Source organism: Papilio xuthus, unplaced genomic scaffold (genome assembly GCF_000836235.2).
Source record: "Papilio xuthus unplaced genomic scaffold, Pxut_1.1 DF827542.1, whole genome shotgun sequence".
Taxonomy (NCBI): domain Eukaryota; kingdom Metazoa; phylum Arthropoda; class Insecta; order Lepidoptera; family Papilionidae; genus Papilio; species Papilio xuthus.
This window is the reverse complement of record NW_013531107.1, coordinates 741,309-762,703: the sequence shown is the minus strand read 5'-3', so window position 1 is coordinate 762,703 and position 21,395 is coordinate 741,309. Positions and strand designations below refer to the sequence as shown.

Genomic DNA, 21,395 nt, shown 5'->3' with positions numbered 1-21,395 from the left:
TAATTTTCGCTGTGGGGTAGAAAGAAATTTAAATAAAGTTAACAACAATTAGGTCAGACCATCGCGGGTGAAGTGAGTGGGCGGAGCGTGAATTGTCTTTGCGGGTTTTAAGAATGGTACGCGCGGAAACTATACGTACAAGTGTTATCTACATATGTGTGCGCGCCCACGCACACTGGAATGTTTATTGCAATCGGCCAAAAATTTGATGTAGTTTGGATATTAACATTCAGTTTTTTTTTCTTTGTTTCTTAAATATAATCAGTATCAGTAAAAGGTAAAAGTAAAAGTGTTATTTTTACCGGTACAAGTTTAACAAACATGAGTAATAAACAAATTATATGCCAATAGCATCGCTTTATCTCCTTCATTTTTGTTTGAAATAGAAAAGTACTTTAACGGTCAAACTCATTAGTCCAAGGCAATATCAAAAAGTACCTAATAACTACGCCGATAGAGTTTAATTACATGTGCTTCGATATTAAAATTAAAAAGTTATTAAAAAAAATAGTGGCTTGGGATTTGAACCGCCGACGCCGCGAACGGTAAGGCCACGAGACCAAACTAGCATATATGATGACAAACTAAAATTTGATGTTGGTTTTATCTACCTAATATCGGTCATCCGCGTCGAACACTTTTAGTAAATTTTGAAAAATGGTTTGATGCAAAGTGTCAAATGAATGTAACAGAAGTAGTTTATTCCAAATTGTATCACAAGTATATAGAGATAGAGTTCAATTTTGTCAAATGTACCGATATTTTTGCGCACCTTGACTGCTTCGTTACTTATGACGCTGTGGCTGCTACGATATTTATGAGCATCTTGCATGTACTCATATATTTGACGCTGTGTATGTACCGATGTATTTGAGCAGGGTGAAGGTATCTATTATTTTGAGGACTTTTGTTGTACCGATATAATTGATTACTTTCGGTGTACCTATATATTTGCATATCTTGTCTGTGACGATCTATATGACGCTGACTGTACTACTAACTGTCGCCCGCGACTCCGCCCGCGCGGAATTAGTAGCCTACGTGTTCTTCCAGACTATAATTTAGTATGTATGCCAAATTTCATCGAGATAAGTTCATACATTCTGGAGGTATCTTCAAACAAACATTCATCGATCCATTCGTCCATCCAGACATTCGCATTTCTAATATGAGTAAGATAAAATAATGAAAAGCCAAATACAAAGTACGTAGTTCCGTAAGTTTCAGTACTAAATAAACATTAAGAGGCTACGACTATTAGAGGAAATAGTAAGATATTTAAATATGAATTAATAGTAGAATTGTCTGAAGATCAATTCACTCTAGATAACGATCACGAAGAGACGATGTTCAGAAATGTTAGACGTTAGCAAATTACCGACAGTCCCCGAAGCTGCTCGTTAGCAGTTGATATAGATTTCATCGTAATATTGCAAACGATTTAGATTTCAGAGTATTATAAAAGATTAAATGGAGCATCTTTATAATGGTTATCTGCACTTTTTATTTAATTGCTAATTATTTGAGGACATCCTGTTAATTTCCATTAGTTTTGTGGTCCATAATTCGATAAGATTTGGAAATAAAATAAGAACACACTAATTTACTAAAATTGTTTTGTGTTCATTTCATAATTTAATTATCATTACACATTAAGAATCTTGGCGGTCACAAAGGATGATCCGTATTTTTTAATATGTATGGAGAATAGACAGTTAGCTGTTGCACGCGACTTCGTCCGCGCGGAAATGAAATAATGTATATTAGTACCCTATGTGTTATTCCAGCCCATGTTCTACATCTGTGCCAAATTGCATCAAAATCAATGCAGTCGTTTTGGAGATACCTCCTAACAAACATCTATCCATTTATCCATCCATACATACATCTAAACATTCTCATTTATAATATTAGATTAAAATAACTCGTAGTGTACAGTTCACGACAAAAGTTTCGTACCTCGTATGGAAAGTTTCAAAGGTATTGTTAGTTACATCATCGATGCGGTGTATCTGTGAGTTCAACATTGTTGAGAGTTTTACGTTGGAAATGAGCCAATGGTATCTTTGTTTATTTATTATGGACAATTTTATAGACCAAAAACAGACGTGTAAAAATAAAAAAGAATGTAAATCAGTTCTTCAACGTGTACTATAATAACTACGCTGACTACGGAACTGAAAATAAATGTTAGCTTCGTTGTCATTGTTCATGAATAGCATGAATATTTAAGAGCTGTCAAAGTACACGCTTTGTAGTGAAATAGTGTCGTAAAAGAATATTCTTTGATATGCAAAATATTAGTACATCTTACTAATATTATAAATGCAAATGTTTGGGTGTAGGGCTGGATGTTTGTTAAAAGGTAAATGCAGAACAGTTCGACAGATCTCGATGAAATTTGGCATAGATGTAGAACACAGTCTTGAAGAACACATGGCTACTAAATAAGTTTTTTTTTTAATTTCGCCAGCTAGTGTCTTTATAAATTGAATCAATATGTTTCATCTGTAGGTACAAAATTTTAATCTGGAAAAAGAACGCCTGTACATTCCTGGCCAAAGAAACTCAAATTACCGCAAAGTTAATGCAAAATCATATCGAAATGTTGATCAAGCCGTTCACTTCTTACTATAAAATAAGTTTACAATACTGTGCCTGGATACATACTAAGACAAATGTTCTAAATATAGAAATTACTATCAAGAGGCCGCCTGCCTTAACATTTGCGAATCGGTGATCGTTTCCAAGTAAAAGTTTGATAAATTTTCTAACAAGCAAGCTCTATTAAAAGAGATAGTTCTAGGAAACCGTCAAGAAATGCGTAATTGTAAAAAAATATAAGATATTTAATGAAATATGAAATGTGCATTTTTTTATCTGTTGCTGTCCTTTAAAAACTAGACACTCTGTATATAAAAAAACATAGCATAAAAATGTAAAAAAAATGTAACGTATATTTTTAAAATATAAACAGAAGGTTACACTACGACCTATACAAGATCATCTCCATAAATAGAAGCTCTCAAACTGTGGAATAGCTCTTTTTACGCTATATCGCTGGAAAATTGCCTGAAGGGATGGTTACACGCTCAACCAAGTAGACGCGATACGCTCTAGAAATGGACCGCTAATAACCTTTATTTAAACTGCGGTTAACCTACGGTTAAACTCCGTATTTACTATAACAAATGACCATGACCTTACTCATTGAAAAAATGCAGTTAAGGTTGTTATTCTAAATTTAATTTTTGTTTTATAAATCATCCTGTTATTAAATAATTATTAATATCAATAAGAATGTTTAGTGAAAAATCTTACTGCCACTGTTTGTGGTTATAAAAAAATTGCGTCTTGAATTAACAAATATTTTGATGAAATATAATTTTTATACGTATATAAATAGATTAATTGCAATACTAATAAAACCGCATGCGGTACCGAGAACTGCGGAAGTCAGATAATTTTACGATGTTCGCGTAATGTTCGGTTTTGGGGGTCGACTATAATTAGATTTAATCTTATTGGTGGTTTAAACAATCATCTTCAACATTCAACTACGACTAATAGAAGAATTATCTTTGTTAGTATCAGACTTTAATTTACAACACTTTAACTGAACCACATCATTCCACTTAAAATAGTCGAATTAAAGTTCTACTAACACTGAACATCATCATCATCAGCTCACTATTCGTCCCCACTGAGGGGCTCGGAGCCTACCCTGAGTTAAGGGTGATTAGACCATTGTCAACCACACTGGCCAAGGGGGGGTGGTTAACTTCACGCATATCTTTGAATTTCTTCTCAGATATGTGCAGGTTGCATCACGATGTTTTCCTTCACCGTAAGAACGTCGGATAAATGTACATATGTAAAACGAAAATCTCAAAACACATTGATACATGGCGGGATTCGAACTCAGGACCTACAGATTGCAAGTCAAGTGCTTAACCCCTGAGCCACCGAAGCTCTAGCACTGACCATATTTTACTAAAATTTAGTATGATGTCTTGACGTCGCCAGTGAACATTCGTGTCCTAAAAATGTAGAAATAGCCTTACCATAAAACACTTGAGCAGTGTTTCATTTACATTTTAGCTTAAGCAAACATATGTCAACCCTTTTAATGCTCTGATATTAGACATTAGCAGGAACTATGATTATGCGTAGGCTTTCCAAATATGAGCGTGACAAATGGTAAATACCAAGGTGATACATATTATATTTAAGGGTAAAACATATTATACTTTTTTAGCCGACTTCAAAAAGGAGGAGAAAATTAATTCGTCTGCATGTTCTTTTTTTTTGTGTTACCGTGTAACTCCGCCCCTGGCGCTCCGATTTTGATAATTTTTTTTGATCGAAAGGTTTTGCTTGCAGGTGGGTCTCATTTTTACAATCACCTTGACCTCCAGAGCGTCGGTTAAAGGTTAAAAAACGTGTTTAACTAAACAGTGTCTAACTTTATTTTTTAGAATAATACAGAAAGTGTTTATGCTTTTTCTAAAACACTTTGTTTAATGTAATTTTATTATTTAGAATTTTAACAATACTTTGACTTTGGTATTACATCTCTTGCTGGGTTAAGCCATTAAAACTGCAGTAGCGTTTGATAGAAGATGACAGCAAACTAGACACTTCACTATAAAAGGTAACCTAATTTTAATTAACTAATCAGTCCTTGAATTAAATGCGGTTAGTTATGTTTCAGCTCTTTATACTATTTTATTACAAACAAACAACAGATTTGACGGTAACCAGGCGTCGATTTGATGAATATACGAGTACGAGTCGAACGAAAGCGTAGTTACGCTATTATTACCGTTACTTTTTGGTAGGTTTCATTTTTTTTCTAATAAATTTAATATTAATACGACCCTGGATACATAGAAGAAGTTTAATTAATCTCGAAGTTTAATAATTCTCGATTAGAATATTTAAAGATTTATTTTTATAACACTCTGTATTTTTGAATAATGAAGGACGTTTTCGAAAGATGTATTTAATATATAGAATTACTTATAATAATAAAATCTATTTGTTCCTATTGAATTATTGATAAATACTAAAAAAACAAATGAAGATACTTTTCACATTTTTTGCCATAGGAAATTGGAAATCCGTGGGCAGAGATAGACCGAGGTGGAAAAAGTTGATGGACCAAGCCAAGGCCCACAAAGGGCTGTAGAGCTAGAAGAAGACTTTTGACATTTACTTTAGACGCTACAATTATTACCTGACTTGTAACAGAATATTATAAAAGCTTGTGTAATTAAAGCCATTGTTAACTCTGAATACAGATACTGGAGTACAAAAAAAAGATTTAATAATGTATTCGAATATGTCAACTGAGGTCTCTTGACATATATAAACAATTACTCGCTACCTGTCAAAGGTCAAGGTCAATAATTCATATTTTAACTACACTCATTTTTGAATTTCCGTAAGCATGTAGAGAGTCTGGAAAAAATGTTATTTATACTGTATGAAGTACTAATCGTTTAAGTAGCTCTCTAACCGTGGGTTTCTGAGACCGTAATATCCATTTAACACATATTATTATCACTGTTTTGGCAAAGGATGATATATACATACATATATATATAGATACAGATTTTCATCTCAGAAACCAACTACGGAACTAAGACGAACTATTAAAAAGGATATGGATTGGTGATGAGCTTCAGGCACCAACTTCTTGGCCTCGTCTCCTGTGTCAAGTACCGCAGAGCGACAGGCGTGAACCCGGGGAATGGTAACCCTTGGCCTGACGAGCTCTCCGTACTTAATCCACCCTCTGAGTCAGAATTCCCCCCCTCTGAATCAGAACAACCCCCACTTGATTCCGAACCTGGCCCTTCTTCCCTATACCCGTAGTAAGGCATCTCCCTTTCTCTCTCACTTAACATATAAGCTCATAATATCACTTTGAAACGTAACGTCTATTCTACGATTAATCATTTCCGATTTTCAACTATACACGTAAGAATCCGATTGGAGTAGAACGGGATGTTTGGAGCGCTTCTTCAAGATGTCGAATGTCTGCTCCATGTTGGAATGTTGGTGAATCTGAAACAAAATAATCATCTAGTTTAGTATTCGATTGCATTATTAAGAGATGATGATAACGTTAATATATGTGTCGTGTACATGGTACTTGAATACAGACAATTATATCTTGGCCTAAATACCAAAGTTGCAGATGTTAGCCCTGAGACAAAACCCTAAAGGAAAATAAAACTTAAAGCACTTTTGGCGAGATGAAAAGAACGCTTTGTAGCGGAGCCTGCAACGAAGAATGCGGCGCTCATTTACTTGAAGGAAGCCGAGCGATTTAGTGCTTTAAATACAGTTTTTACAACCAGTAATTAAAACAACTGACGCCCGGACGACGGCTCCATCGTCCATCGCTCGAAATATTGATAAAAGAGAACAAACTTTCCATTCATTATTCGTAAATATCTTCTTTTATTTTAGTGATTTACGTACAACTCGGTATGAGGTTATTTGTAATAATGAAATAATCGAATCGCAACAAAATTTACAGATATTAAAAATTTTAATCTACAGAATGAAACAAAGAAGTTTATGAGATGGAAAGGAAATGGTTTGTTTGTTGTACTTTATTGAAATATCGTAGAAAACTGAAAGGCGCTTAACCTCCTTCCTAAATTACAAATTCAGAACAGTTTTTGCTTCAGTGCAGTTAAAAATCTGGGTTTACCTAAACAATTATGATGTGCGAAAGAAATTTATTTTTTCTAGAACACCAAACATCAATAAGATTTCACTTTTTTATCATTTATTTTTTTAAGAACGCCGTTTATTGTTGTGTACTTCGCCCAGAATATTTTAACATAAACTAAAATTCAATTAATCTAGTTATTACCTACCAACAACCTACTATTATATTATAAGTGTATGTACATATACATTCAATAATAAGAAATGTAAATATAATAATGTAAGCAACGGACAACTTAGCAATTTGACTATAAAATATCGAATCAAAATGTAATAGCAAAATATCAGTCATATTTTTCTCCATTTATATAAACACGAACGTAAAACAAATACGAGGATTTGCAATCTCTCGCCAAATAAATTCGGTAATAACACGACACGCCGCCTTGGTGTTTATATTTGCGTGTTTTATGAACTATATCGTGTTTACTGAGGTTCAAATTCTTATTTATACAGTTATACATATTTCTACAAAAAAGATGACTAGTCTTTTAGTTTAATTAACTTAGATACAGATATCGGATCTATATATCTTTAAACCTATCTATAAGTTAACACAAACTATGCGCATTGTAATCTCCAATTCGACTTATAATATGGATAGTAATTATTAAAGTAAATATGGATTTTCTGAATTAAATTAATACAACACATCTGATACCTATGCCTCTTTGCAAAAAATAAATGAGAATATACATCGGTGCGGCAACAGTATCCATAGGTCAGAGGTCAACATTTCGACATTCAGTAGTTGTTTCATTTTGTAATTTATCAGCGTTTCAGTTTAATTAACGAGACAGACCGTGCCTACAAAGTTTTGAGGATTACAGAGAATTGAGTGCTTATATGTTTAAGTTTACACTTGCGAACTGTTTCATATTTATCTCTTAGTCGCGGTTAACCCCAACTATCAGCAAGATTCCCACATCGTTGCGCTTGTTAGACATAATGTCGTATCAGTTTGTGAACTATCGTCATATACCATTATTATTTATTCTTATATGTAATATGAAAAATGGATTCTATTTATTAAAGGGATTATTACATGTTTATTAAGTACTATTTGTCGCCTGCGACTTCGTCCGCGCGGGATTAATAAAAAACATAAGTAGCTTATATGTTCATCCATACTATGTTCTCCAGATATGCCAAATTTCAATGAGATCCGTTCAGCCGTTTTTGTGATACCTTCATGCAAACATCCATCCATCTAAACATTCGCATTTATAATATTAGTGAGATATGTATATGTATTTTATTTAATAATTTTTATTTACCCTTACGCGTTGCCATGGTTACGTAATTCTTAAAAAATAAAGTCATAAAATGCATAATCTCTTCGCAAAGAGCTCGCATAAATAAGCAATAACTTCTTAAGCACCCTGTAAAGATATGATTCAACATTTTCTCGTAAGCCAATGAAATAACATCTGTGTTGACTTGTGAGGAAAGTACCCATAAAGAAGTGTCAGATCAAACTTTGTGTTTTTTTTAGGAGAATGTAGAGTAAGAAATAGATGCCGTAGCCTAAATAGGATAATTTATATATTAAATCGCTATCTGAGAAAAAACGTAATAAATACTAACGAAGGTTGAAGTAATTTAAAACTTAACACTTTCTAATGTGCTTTTGCACAGCATTTACAGTCCGAAATCCTCATCGCGATAGTTTGGACCTATTATTTGTCAATACAGTAGGAAATGTTATTGGAAAATAATTAGGTATTAAATAGAACAAAGCTTAAGATTCGAGTCACGATTGAAAATCAAGCTTAACAAAAGCTTTTTCACAAGCTGACGTAATAATACCCTCGACGCTTTCACTGTAATAGTGTTTTGTTCAAGAAATAGTGGAAGAAGACGTAAACGCCTGGAGGCAATAGCACCGCCGTTTGTCCCCACAAATCGATTGTCGTAAGTACCCCATTATCTTTTCCTTCCGTACGGTGTAAGCACATTTATGTCGATTTTTTAGTTCGACAATACCTTCTTTTTACCGCCAAACAATATACCTTTATGACAGGAAAAAAGACTAGACTGATTATTATTTAAATGTGAGTCATTTTTGTTCTAAAAAGTTTAATAAATTTGCGAGTAACATATTATATAGGACATTTGGTTAAAGCAGCAACTTTATACCACAGAAAATTCAAAGCCTATATTATTGTCCTTATGGAAAATCTTACTATATTGGATGGATGGATGGATGTTTGTTTAAAGGTATCTCCAGAACAGCTGGACAGATCTCGATGAAATTTGGCATACATATAGAACGTAGTATGGAGGAACACATAAGCTACAATTTTTTCAAATTCCGCGTGTAAGTGGAAGGAGTCGCGGGCGACAGTTAGTATTCTATAATTTTCGTAATATTCCTATAAATAAGTATTTACGATATATACTGAATTATTAATCTTACGTGGGATATGATGTGACATAACTGAAGTATCGTATGATATTAATCATCTGAGTGACGAACTAACAACTCCATTCGGCCCAAGTCGAGTCGCGAGCACGCAGAGCCAATAAATCAAACTAAACACGCTTCATACAAACTTTAGTTCCAGATATCAAACTAACGCCTGTAGCACACAGAGACAAAAGTGAAACGTAACCAAAGCGAAGCGAACATCTGTAATATAAAAGATACGAAAAGCGAAAAAAAATGCTGTATGCTCAATATTAGATTCAAGAGATAAACATATCGTTATTAATTTATAGAGGATCTTACTCTCAAGTTAGAAGTGACTAGATCCTAGTCTAGCTCAGTACTGCTAGGAAGGAAATTCGAAAACGTGGCAGTGTATTGACCCAACACTAGCCTTACTAAAATGTCGACGTTTGCGTCCCCTCACTATTCATTCTGACACTTGAGTTTGTAACGAAAGCACGTCATTCGCGCCAAATGATTCTCACTAATATTGTCAAAAAAGAACGGAATTGGTGACATAAAACATATTTTTCTTCTTCACCGTAAGAACATAAACCAAATCTATGTCAGTTTCATGTTGTCACTTCTCAGTCACTTGTTCAGTTCTTATCGCTTCGTATTCGGTTCGCTTTCGCGACTATTGTGCTAGGCCACTTATATTTTATTCAGCGCGGTCTCGTTTTGTTTTCCCAATACCAGCATTGTGCCAGTCGCAGAATGCCGACACTTATAAATCGATTTTATTGGCAACAATATTTTCTTCTAGATACAAAGAAAAACGAATTTCTTCTTTACTTTCATAGACAGGTGAAATTACTCCTAAGATGGCGTTGCTTGATTTACAAAGGAATGTTATCGGGATTTTATTTGGCTTTGTAGATATATTTTATTGGATTTATGTCTTTACAAAGTCGCTACATGTTTGTCCGACATGAGATTCCTTTCTTTTGTGACCGCCGGTAGACTTATGGACTTAAAAGATTTTGAAGAGAAAGGTGGCATTCAATTCGTACATTTCGGCACAAGGAGTGATCAAGTCATCGCGTTACTTGTATGTCTAGTTTGAAAAATTTACTAAATCACTTGTTTTTCGATGGTAGATGGACTTCCTATTTATACTAAGTATATCTGAACTATAAAGTTCATCGTTTATTTTATTGTTAGACGTTCATACATCTGGTCGGCTAGACAACGAGACGGGGCGTCTGTCACCGGGAGCATTCCATCTTAAAGGTCGGCCGTCTTAAATTGGTTAACGGCACGTCTCTTATGGATCTCATGGATGATCTATGAGTAACAGCTATTATAGCTTCTCAATATTACGCTGAAAAATGGTTGGAGAACACAAACATTTTTACTAGTATATGGGAAAGTATTTGCAGAAGATTATTGGTTAACATGTAACCTTTTAATCCATAAGGTTAACAAGGGTGCAGCTTATTCAAAGTTATTCGTTTTTTTATTTGTTGTGTATTTGAGCTTTATTTTTTACGGCTAGGTAGTTTGGGCGTGATGCCTTAATTCGCTTTTGTAAGCAGTCTCCTGGGATGTTGTAAAGGAAGACTGATGGGTAACTTAAGGGAATATTACCTGGTATTTATATAGTAACGACCTAAGAACAATATCCTCTTTATTTTAGGATTTGTAATAAACTGCTGAACTTAGATAAATGGACGTGATATTTAATCAAATAAAGAATAAATGTTTTCCGTCTATTCGTTTCTAATATATACATCCAATTTGCATTTGGTAAGCTGTCCGCATTGTATTATAAGATTTTTGGCACAACAAGATCTTCCTCACATTTTGTAAACAAGCAATACCTGGTTAAGCAGCAATCGTAATAATTTAAGGCGCTTTAATATGACATGGTAACTATATATCTATCTGAAGACAAAGAAATGTTTGTTTTTAAAATGAAACATAAAACAGATCTTGAATGACTGGCCAGTGTAAGATAATCTACGTCCAAACAGATCAAAGCGGACGCATACCGATGTTTAGTATTGAACGGTTACAATAGGTTAGTGTTATTTCGGTTCGATCTCTGATGGTTCCAGGCGTACAACTAACATCTTTATTTCGCAAAAGTGTTTTAATTGTTTGTGTTAACGGCCAGCACTTGTGTAAAATGAAGACATTATTATATTCAATGACTTAAATCCAAATACGTATTCTCCATTTTTTGGTGTGTCTATGTGGTTTCTCGGACTATTATTTTCTTCTATGCCAAAATTCCAGCGAGATCCATATAGGTTTTCTGGAGATAATTAACAAACACCCATCCATACATTCGCATCGCATATTAGTAAGTTTCATTTTCTTTATTTCTCAATCAAAACGGTTTATCTTGTTATTTATAATTCAATTAATATAAACACTTTTTAACTCGATTCGTGTTACATCAACTGTAATTTGCACGTAAGAATAAATCGGATTTTAATCCCTGTGAATGTAAAACTACTCTTAGCATTCGCTAACAAAATGTAAAACCATTGGATATATTTAGCCAACAGAATATATGCTACGTTGCTAATTCTAGCAAAATAGCTGAGCGGTCTGCGAACGAAGCATTTTCATTAAGCTACATAGTGACGTTCGAATTCATGTTCACTTCGCCAGTATTAGTTATTGCGTAATCCATTATTTGTTGGCTTTAAAACAGCCGTTGTTCAATTGCAAAGCAATGTGTTCGTGTAATGTTTGTTTTAATTAAAATTTCACAAAGTATTTGTTTGAGATTAATATATTAAGTACAGCTTTATTGTATATGTGTTTTGGAGCTTTCAGAATTTCATATTTTAATGTAAGATACATATATCTCCAGCAGCCTGTTTCAAAGAAGAGAATCATAAAATGTTATTTATTTTATTTATAAATAAAATAAATAACATTTTTCAATTTTGTACCCAATAAATTACAATACAAATATTTTACAAAACCTAATGATGTATCATTCTTTTCTCCAATCTTATCCGCAAAGCACAAGTTACTCAAAAAATCAAATTGGTCCTCACATCTGATAGGATCGTATTTTGAAATGGCAACCTATGTTTGCATCGGAATGCTGCGTACTACATATATGGTATTAACTAAGTTATACTAATCATTGTCACAGTTTGGCTGATTGGCGACGTAATCACTAATCAGCCATTCCAGCGTTCAGTACTAATCAGTAGCACATCAATAGCTTTGGTATTCCAATAATCGGAGAATTGACGATCGATAAATTGACTACAAAGTGCTTCCAACAATGGATTTGATTGAAGATAAACATGCTTTACGAACAATTTTACAAGCAGTCAAATTTGGTCTGCCTAGGATTGATTGGGGCATTTTTGAAATATCGCTATGAAATTGAGCTTTTGCGTGACACTAAAGAATCAATTTAGGCGTCGTGATAGTTATCGTTCACAATGTATAGACATCTAGACATGTGCATGTGTATATGAATAAAATAAAAAATCATACTTAAAACAGAAACATGTTTTACTAAGGATATTTCTTTTATTAAGATACTTTTTATTAAATTATTGGTTTTGTGTGATTTATGTCATTAAAACTTTTCAAGGAACTTTTCAATTAGACTTTTTTGATGTCAATAATATAAAGGCTATTTAAATTCGTTTCATGATCTTATACTTTAACAAATTTGACAGTTTTCCTATCAATATAAACTTAGGAACTTAATGTAAATAGATTTTACTTTTAATAATCAAAAGTTCTATACAGTGCATTCGTCTTAATATATTATAATACGGGTTCTTTCTTTTAAAAAAATTCTAGCAATAGTTCTGCGAACATTTTGGTTATTGCTGATGTTAACAGTGTTGGTTACATAAAATCTTGTATGCCGTTCTTAAATTCCTTATTCTTTAATGGAAAAATTATAATCGTGTCCTTGTAGACGAAGTGATCGAATACTATTTAAAAAGAAAGCTGCCATCGCCCAATCTAAACCATCGAATCAGGCGGAGATACGACGCAAATTAGTAAATTCATTCTACGACAGGTTAATGACAATATTGCAGTTATTTAAATTATATTAATCGTGAAAAACACGGCTTATAAAGATGTACAGAAGAGTAGTACTATGGCGACCCTCCGTTGGCAAAAGGGTGGGAAGATAATGATGAAGTAAGTAATCAAACACTTTTCCAATTCATACCAGTATCTCCCTAACATCTAATCGGGCAGCGATTCCGCGCGTGACGGAACTCGCCTCGGCCGGCGTTGGTTAATCTCAACCGATCCGCTTTGTCCGCAACTGTTTACGTTACGTTCTATTTTCGCTGTCCATCATCTGGCCATTGTTAGAGCGTGTTTACGCGCGGTCGTGGTCGCGGACCAGCCGCGCACTGTTTGCGGTCTCGGTCGGACTTTCGCGGTCTTTAAGGTAATACAATAACTACGATTTTTTTTATTTGACCGCACTATGACTCGGGAAATTGGAACCATATTCTATAGGGATGAGGTTTTAAAATCTATTACAGATAATTATTTGGCAATCCGAACGGAAAATTTATTGCTTTTGATTTACAAACTTAAGCTTTAACTTATCTAGATTTTCTAAAAGGTAAAAAAATATGATATATGTATTAAATTAGAACGTTTCAGTTACGAATACTACAAATGCCAATGTCATTTGTGTTATAGAATTTTGTTTAATATCGCGTTTGCAATTTACTTTGACTAATAATGTTTATCGCGAATAGCATTTTCTCCTTAACATAAAACTTGTAAGTACAAGCACAAAACACAATTAGTTGTAAAGGCCTTGCTATTAACATATTCATATACAGGATGTTAATTCTATAAACATAACATTGCATTCCCGAGCCACAAATACAAATGTGGAAAGGAACGCTCGTATCAATGGAGTGGCTCAAACTTGTTACAGACATGTTTACACAATATGTAGAATTTCGAATCAGATTCGTTTGAAAGTTTGAAACAAAACTCATTTCAATATTCGGATCACTTCATTTTCCATTATAATAATTCGTAGTATTTGCAAATGGGTTTGTTGTCGAAAAATAATAAATGTTTTTATTGTGTTTCAGTCAGTAAAACATTCGTTCTTAACTATTATTTATATCTGTATTAAAAAAAAGAATATGACAGTTGTCGTTGATCATCTCGGTGTTCCCGCCGCTCGTTTGCCCCCTTCTCTTATAAAAAAAAATGACAGTTGGAACTGGATTTTTAAGAGTTACTGTTTTGTGATTATATGTAAAAGAGTTTGTCTTTTAATTCGGAGATATTGAGTGTGCCATTAAGACAAAATAGAAATGAGATGTGAGGAAATTTAGCGTTTTATCGAGTTGTTTGTTAATAAATCTGTTTTTTGCCTTATTTTGTAAATTATCAATAAATTCTTTCCTTTGATATGCACATCGTTAAAATGTTATTGAATCTAATTAGACGGGAAGTACGGACCTTCGTACAGGAGGTAACGTAAATCTTTAAAACTAAGCGATTTTAGTTTGCTAAAAGACTTATGCAAAGGACTTCGCATGCAGGCACGAGTCGCGTCGCCGAAATTTTGTTCCTTAGTCATCAAAGCCACTCGCTCGCAAACCTATTTCTCAGTATCGTCGTGAGAAAAGTTGCTGCAATTTTCTAAACAGCGAAGTAAATATATATTGTTGACATGTGGTCGATATGTCTGTACAGATAGAATACACGACTTGAATCGACGATACAACGTGTGTACGGAGCGCGCAATACGATAGTGATAACGCTATAATATAATATTAATTTAAAAGATATTCGTTGTCTTACGAAGTATCGTAAGCTAATACTGTAATAACTGATTCTGTCAGTGAGTCAGATATATCTTAATACGCAATAATTTGAATAACGGAAGTTCGTTGGATTGCAAGTGTAAATAATTTATAACAATGTGTTTTGTACAACAATCATGCAACATTGTTATATGTACCAATATACTATTAATACTCTATAATATAATAAAGATACTAAAAACAAATGAAAGTGATGTAGACTATGGATGATCGTTGATAAGAGTATTATAGTAAGTACCTAGATGACCGAGCCTTGCTCGTTATTTTTTTTTAATTGTGTTTTTTGAAAATTATATTTAAGTACGAATTACTAATAGAATGATGAAATATGAATAATATTTTTCGATCTTACCGATAGAAAAAGTTAAGTTTAAGTTTTATGTTGATTATCGATAAAACACGAATAAAATGACATTTTCTAAAAATGATTCCTAGCTAGATCGATTTATCGCCCCCGAAACCCCTTTATACTAAATTTTATAAAAATAGTTGAAGCCGATTCCGAGATTCCAATTATATTTTCTTACTTGCAAAATTTCTAATCCTGGCTCATATGTCCCTAGTCGTTTGCGCTAATATTTAAAACAGATATATTTAGGAGGCCAAGCGGGGATTTTCGGATAAATATGTTGAACGGTTACCATAAAAGTGCGGCTCTATATGGAACGTTACGTGTGGTAGGATTGGGTGCAAGGTTCCCTCTTTAAGTGCCGCGCTCAAGTAAATCCAAGAATCCCCGCTTTGACTCCTAAAATAGCCCCAAAATATTATAGTATACTATACTTCGCATATAAACAATTAATTTAAAAGTTTTATTTAATATACTTATGTTCTATTTCATAATGTTTTTCTCCCTTTTGTACAGACATATAAAGAGAAATGAAGACTTCATTTTCATTGCTTTACAAAGGTTAAACATGTCTATTGTGAATTCGAGAATCTGTTACAAAAGTCAATCTGAAACCGTTATTTATTATTGTTAACTGGGATTTGATTGTTATGCGAAACTCTTTGATACGAGCCGGCGCGAATCTTTGTTTGAACGATAGGAATACAATCCGCGGTGTTGTTTTACTCTTGTTTACCTTGTGTAAGATTTATAACGGGGATTCGTTACATCAAAGATGATTTAGATGGTTGTAATAACACGAACATACCGAATGATATGTTGTCAAATAAACGTCATTTGTATATCGTTGATATCTAAAATACGTATTTTTGAATGTGTTCTATATTTGAAAAAAATATTACATCGTTTATTTAGCAGTAGCTTAGATGAGAACAATTTATAAAAGAAACTGGCTGTTTACTGCTATGGTATTAATATATTATTAACTAGCTGTGGCCTCCGAATTCGTCCACGCGGAATTTAAAATACCTAATTAGTAGCCTATGTGTTCTTCCAGACTACGTTCTATATATGCCAAATTTCAGCGAGATCCGTTCAGCTGTTCTTCAGATAGCTTCAAACAAACATCCATCCTTTTAAACATTCGCATTTATACTATTAGTAAGATTAAAAAATATTAACAATTTTCATAACTTTTGCGGGCTTGAATTAATTTCCTAACAGAACTACGTACTGTAGCGAATGTTGACTGAAAATTATGAGATTTGCTTTGTTACTTTAGTCCATAGACCAACAGTTGAATTTTGAATTATTTGCAATTATTTCAAACCAGCTGTACTCTCTTGACCCTCGTTGGTCAGATTCAAGCAGAGGTCAAAGTAGATGAGAAATACCAAAGGAAATAAATGGAAAGTTATACGAAAGTTCTATTTGACCTCTAAAATTTATACTATACAAGAAGTGTTCCAGAGAATTAGTTTATTCTTTTACTTATAGGTTTAGGCCCTCCTTCCATATTGAATACGTGTTTACTATTAAATTAAACTGAAGATATTTTAGTAGGTTTCGCTTAAAGATTTCTCTTTTGACAATTTATAAGTACACTGTACTGGCTGTAGCCCGCGACTCCGTCCGCGCGGAGTGATAAAACTTAATTAGTAGCCTATGTGTTCTTGCACAGTATGCTCTACATCAGTGTCAAATCTCATCGAGATTCGTGCCACCGTTCTGGAGATACCTTCAAACAAACATCCATCCATTAGTAAGATGTTTTGCGTAATATGAATTACATTAATAATGATAAAGAACACCCACAAGTACGACATTTAAGTAATATGAAGTAGAATGAATGTATAACTTTGGATTCGATGCAATTGGCAGTTTGCCGAAGTGCGAGCATTTGAATAAACATTAAGAAGGAGAATGCTTTTGTATTGTCTAGCATTGTAGGAAAATTCAACGAAATTTACATACGATGGTAAGAAACTATAATGTAATCATATAAAACATTATTTTAGGCACTAGGCGATTTAAAAACTATATCAATTTTATGAAATAAGTACAATAATAAAATATTATTGACAAGAATCCGGTAACTTATAATAACATAAATGGAAATGTTGGGATGGATGGACGGATGTTTTTTTTTTGTTTGAACGTATCTCTAGAACGGATGAACGGGTCCTCCTGAAATTTGGTATAGGTGTAGAATATAGTCTGGAAGAACACATGGGCTACGAATGAAGTTTTTTTTAATTACGTTCGGACGGAGACGCGTGCGACAGCTAGTTATAAATAAACCTTAACATTTCGTGTATTTTTGGTAATTTGTGAAGAAAATATTTTTTTGTTTTGTAGTAAAATTTGATACATACGTAGAGAACAAGACCTTGACATGGTCGTCCACTGGAGAGCCATCTCTTAACAATTGTGTACATTTTTAAAAACAGAGGCTCAACGATAACGAGTTTTTTATTGTTTCGGCACCATTTCTGATGACCATTCTGTATATAAATATTCTTATGAATAAATTGTAAATAGTTTTTGGACGTTTTGCTCAAGAATAGAAATAAGAAAAAGGCTTGTTACATTGTGTAATATAATGTATTTCTCGTTTTGTTTCGTATGCGAATAAATTCCTGTGAATCCTCAGACAATATTGAATATTAATACTTTAGGATTTTAAAAAGTTCTAAGCGAAAAAGGAAAGTTCTTAAAAGCAAACTCTTCAAACATTGAAGAATCCTTTTGAGGAGTTCCCTCTATGTTGCATATCGGAGCTTAAAGCTTCGAGTGGTAAGAAAGTGGGGAAAATCGAACAGAAATATATTTCAATATCTTTCCTTAGGTTCCGTGAAGTATGAAATATATTTCCATTAAAATATGCTAATTAAATTGTAAAAAGTAACTCTCAAGTGATTCCAATAAATCTTAATTAAAATCAAGATAAAAATTTTTAAACATAAGTTTTCACTGTCGAAACATCTGTTTTTTTCATATTGCCATCTCTTTCATTCTCTTAGAGAAAATAGAGAAAACAATATGGTTTTTGTACCATCGTTTCATAATTGAAGTGGTACTGTATTGTTTTATTATTTGGAACCTTTTATCAACTCAAACTTTTTAAAAATCCACGAAGAAGGTTTATTAAGAAAAAAATAAAAAAATAATACAACATTCTCAGTGTATACAATGACGTTAGAAATAGGGATATGATCTTCAGAATTCATTGTTGTGAATCTGACGTAGTCAAGGCCGACGAAGTTTTTCGTTCACAATTTTTCCGACGGCAGAATTGTTATGATGCTTGATTTATTGAGTGCACATTTTGTTCGACGAATGCTTCAGCGTAAGCTGAATTTACCATGAATCATGGTAACGGCCCCTCGGGATAAACATTCTAAAGGTCGAGTCTAGTAATAATACTTTGGTTTTTTCGTACGCTTCGTACGCGGATATTCAGTATTCTGAAGCACTGTTTTTATAAATCAGTTGCTAACGTCAGTGTTTCTCTTAACATAGGGATTTTGTGGAAAAGAGTGAATAAACCTATCATAGTATGCCATTCTTTCGTTACGTTATATGAATAAGAGTTCATAAAATCATTTATTTTTTTTATATTCTGTGAAAATCCTCAAAATAGTTCATTACTATGTATGAGTAAGTATTTATTAATTACAAGCTGTCGCCCGTGACTCTGTCCGCGCGGTATTAAAAAAACAGTAAGTAGCATATGCGTTCTTCCAGACTATATTCTATATGTATACAAATTTCATCGACATTCGTTCAGTCGTTCTGGAGATAGTTTCAAACAAACATCCATGTAAACATTCGGATTTATAATATTAGTAATATTATTTATTAAGGTTTAAGGTCCATATTATCTCTTTTTAGGCTTACTTTGATATTACTAGAATATTCTGTATACTGAGGTTTGTCTTTTGTTTATAATTAGAACGTTTTACTGTATTTTTTTGGATGTCACAATTTTTTTTTCAATAATTCCTATATCATAAATAAAAGTTACCGAGCCGAAAAAGTATAAACGGTTTACCAATAAAAAAATCAAAACTCCAATAATGAAATGCTCTTTGACGTCATAAAGTAATTTTCGAGTAAGAGGCGTATCGAAATCGTTGATATGTAAACGAGATGCGTTAATAATAAATAACATATCAAAAGCTAAAAAAAAATTGAGGTTAATTTTCTGTTAACAATATTTTGATTTGTATAACATATACAAAAATAAATGAATATCAAAAACGTTAAAAAAATAATTTTAAAAAATACTTTGTTTGTTAACCTGTGTTTGTAAACCCTTTGAAGAATGCAGTACACCCAAAATGGTAACTTTGAGTCTGGTTTCGCAATTTCCCACATGGCTGAGTTTCAAGGTAAACTTTGTACATATTTAAAATATCCCCCGATATAGATTAAACGTCTGTTTTAAACATTACAATATGTATAATTTGGCGAGCGAAGCAAATAAATAATTTATCATAGGTTCCGAAACACTTGAGACTATTTTGAAATTCTATTATAATATATTTTATACCTTATTCGATTGAAATAGAGTTGAAAATTGATTATTGTACATGTGAATGATAAATACGGAAATAAGCTTACATGTTTTCGATAAAGATTAACAGAATTCATAGTGCGTACCTAATTTTAGAGTATGTTTTTCCGTGTAAATTTCCTTCAGTGTAATATTTTATTGAACAATTTCTTTACCTCTAATCAATTTGATCAAAGACTAGCTGTCACCCATAACTCCATCCGCGAGTTATTAAAATAAAAACATAATTATTAACCTATGTGTTCTTCCAGTCTATGTTCTACATCTATGCCAAGTTTCAGCGAGATCCATTAAGCCGTTTATATGGGAAAAAGAAAAGGGTAGTTTTAGGGTTTTACCGGCAATTAATTGAATTTTTCTCACCTTTTAAACCTTCTCTAGACCTCCACGAACATTTCAATACCAAGATAAAGTAAATCCGTTCAGCCGTTCTCGAGTTTTAGCGAGACTAACGAACATCAATTTTTGATTTTTATATAGATAATGAGAGGACTGATGATATGTTTTATACAGGGGTCGCAGAAAATAAAGATCACACGTTTATGATACTACACAAATACAGTTAAACTAATAAAAACATTTTCCTTTATCTTAAAAGAGAAAATTTAAAACATGTGTAAATTCTTAAGCTTCTGAAATAAAAGAGTCTGTGGTAGTGTAAAAAGAGTATAAGATTAATGAAGCTATTAGAAAAACTGTTATTTACAGAACAACTAACTGAGGTACAGCTTTAACGATATCGTACTTGTCAGTGAAAACTGTTTTACGGCAATCAGACGAAGTATTTCTCTAGACTTTTTCAACATCTATAGATATAAAAATCAATTGATGTTCGTTAGTCTCGCTAAAATTCGGTTGTAAATATTAAAGTTCCATATTTAGTTTTTGAATTTATCATTTTAATAAGAGATAAACGAATTGTTTTTTTTTCACAAATTTAATCATCTAGTAAACTTTCAGACAGAGTTAAAATGGCTGATAGTCTAAAACGAAACTATGTCTACGTTGACGTATAAAATCATTTTTGGTTCAAACAGTCGGCCAAAAATTGTCAATTGTTTAAGCAATGTTAGTTACATGAATTGTGGTTAGTAACCTACTTTAGAACTTGAATACGTAGTAACGAGAGGTTTTAAAATAAATGTAGAGCATTTGCCAGGCGTTCCAGTTTAGAGCAGGCCGCAGCCCTTGTCGGCATCTTTTATGAGGACATGCCTTCCACGCAGTTACCTTTGTTCTCTATGACAACTGTGATGTCATACATAAAATAAAACGTATAAAGCTCGTGGCGCACATTTGTTGTACGCGAAGTGAAATCACGTGAAAATTATTTTCTTTTTTTTGTTTGCTCGAAAATGCGTTGTATTACAATACTATATTTAACGTGAAGAGTACCAACGTTTAAAAAATGTGTAGCATTTTAGGGAATTAATTCGAAACCTTTGAATGTGATGAAAGTGTGTTTCTATATCAACTATAAAA

The 21,395-nt window shown here is 33.0% G+C and overlaps 1 protein-coding gene across 1 annotated transcript in view; it reads right to left on the bottom strand.

The window, feature by feature from the left end:
* Positions 1–21,395, bottom strand: part of Ca-alpha1T (Ca[2+]-channel protein alpha[[1]] subunit T) — an 81,072-nt gene that overhangs the window by 28,569 nt on the left and 31,108 nt on the right. Inside the window, exon 3 of the mRNA XM_013314013.1 lies at positions 5,671–6,072. Coding sequence (XP_013169467.1) covers positions 5,671–5,912 — 242 coding nt within the window. The 5' untranslated portion in view covers positions 5,913–6,072. The remainder of the gene's footprint in view (positions 1–5,670; positions 6,073–21,395) is intronic.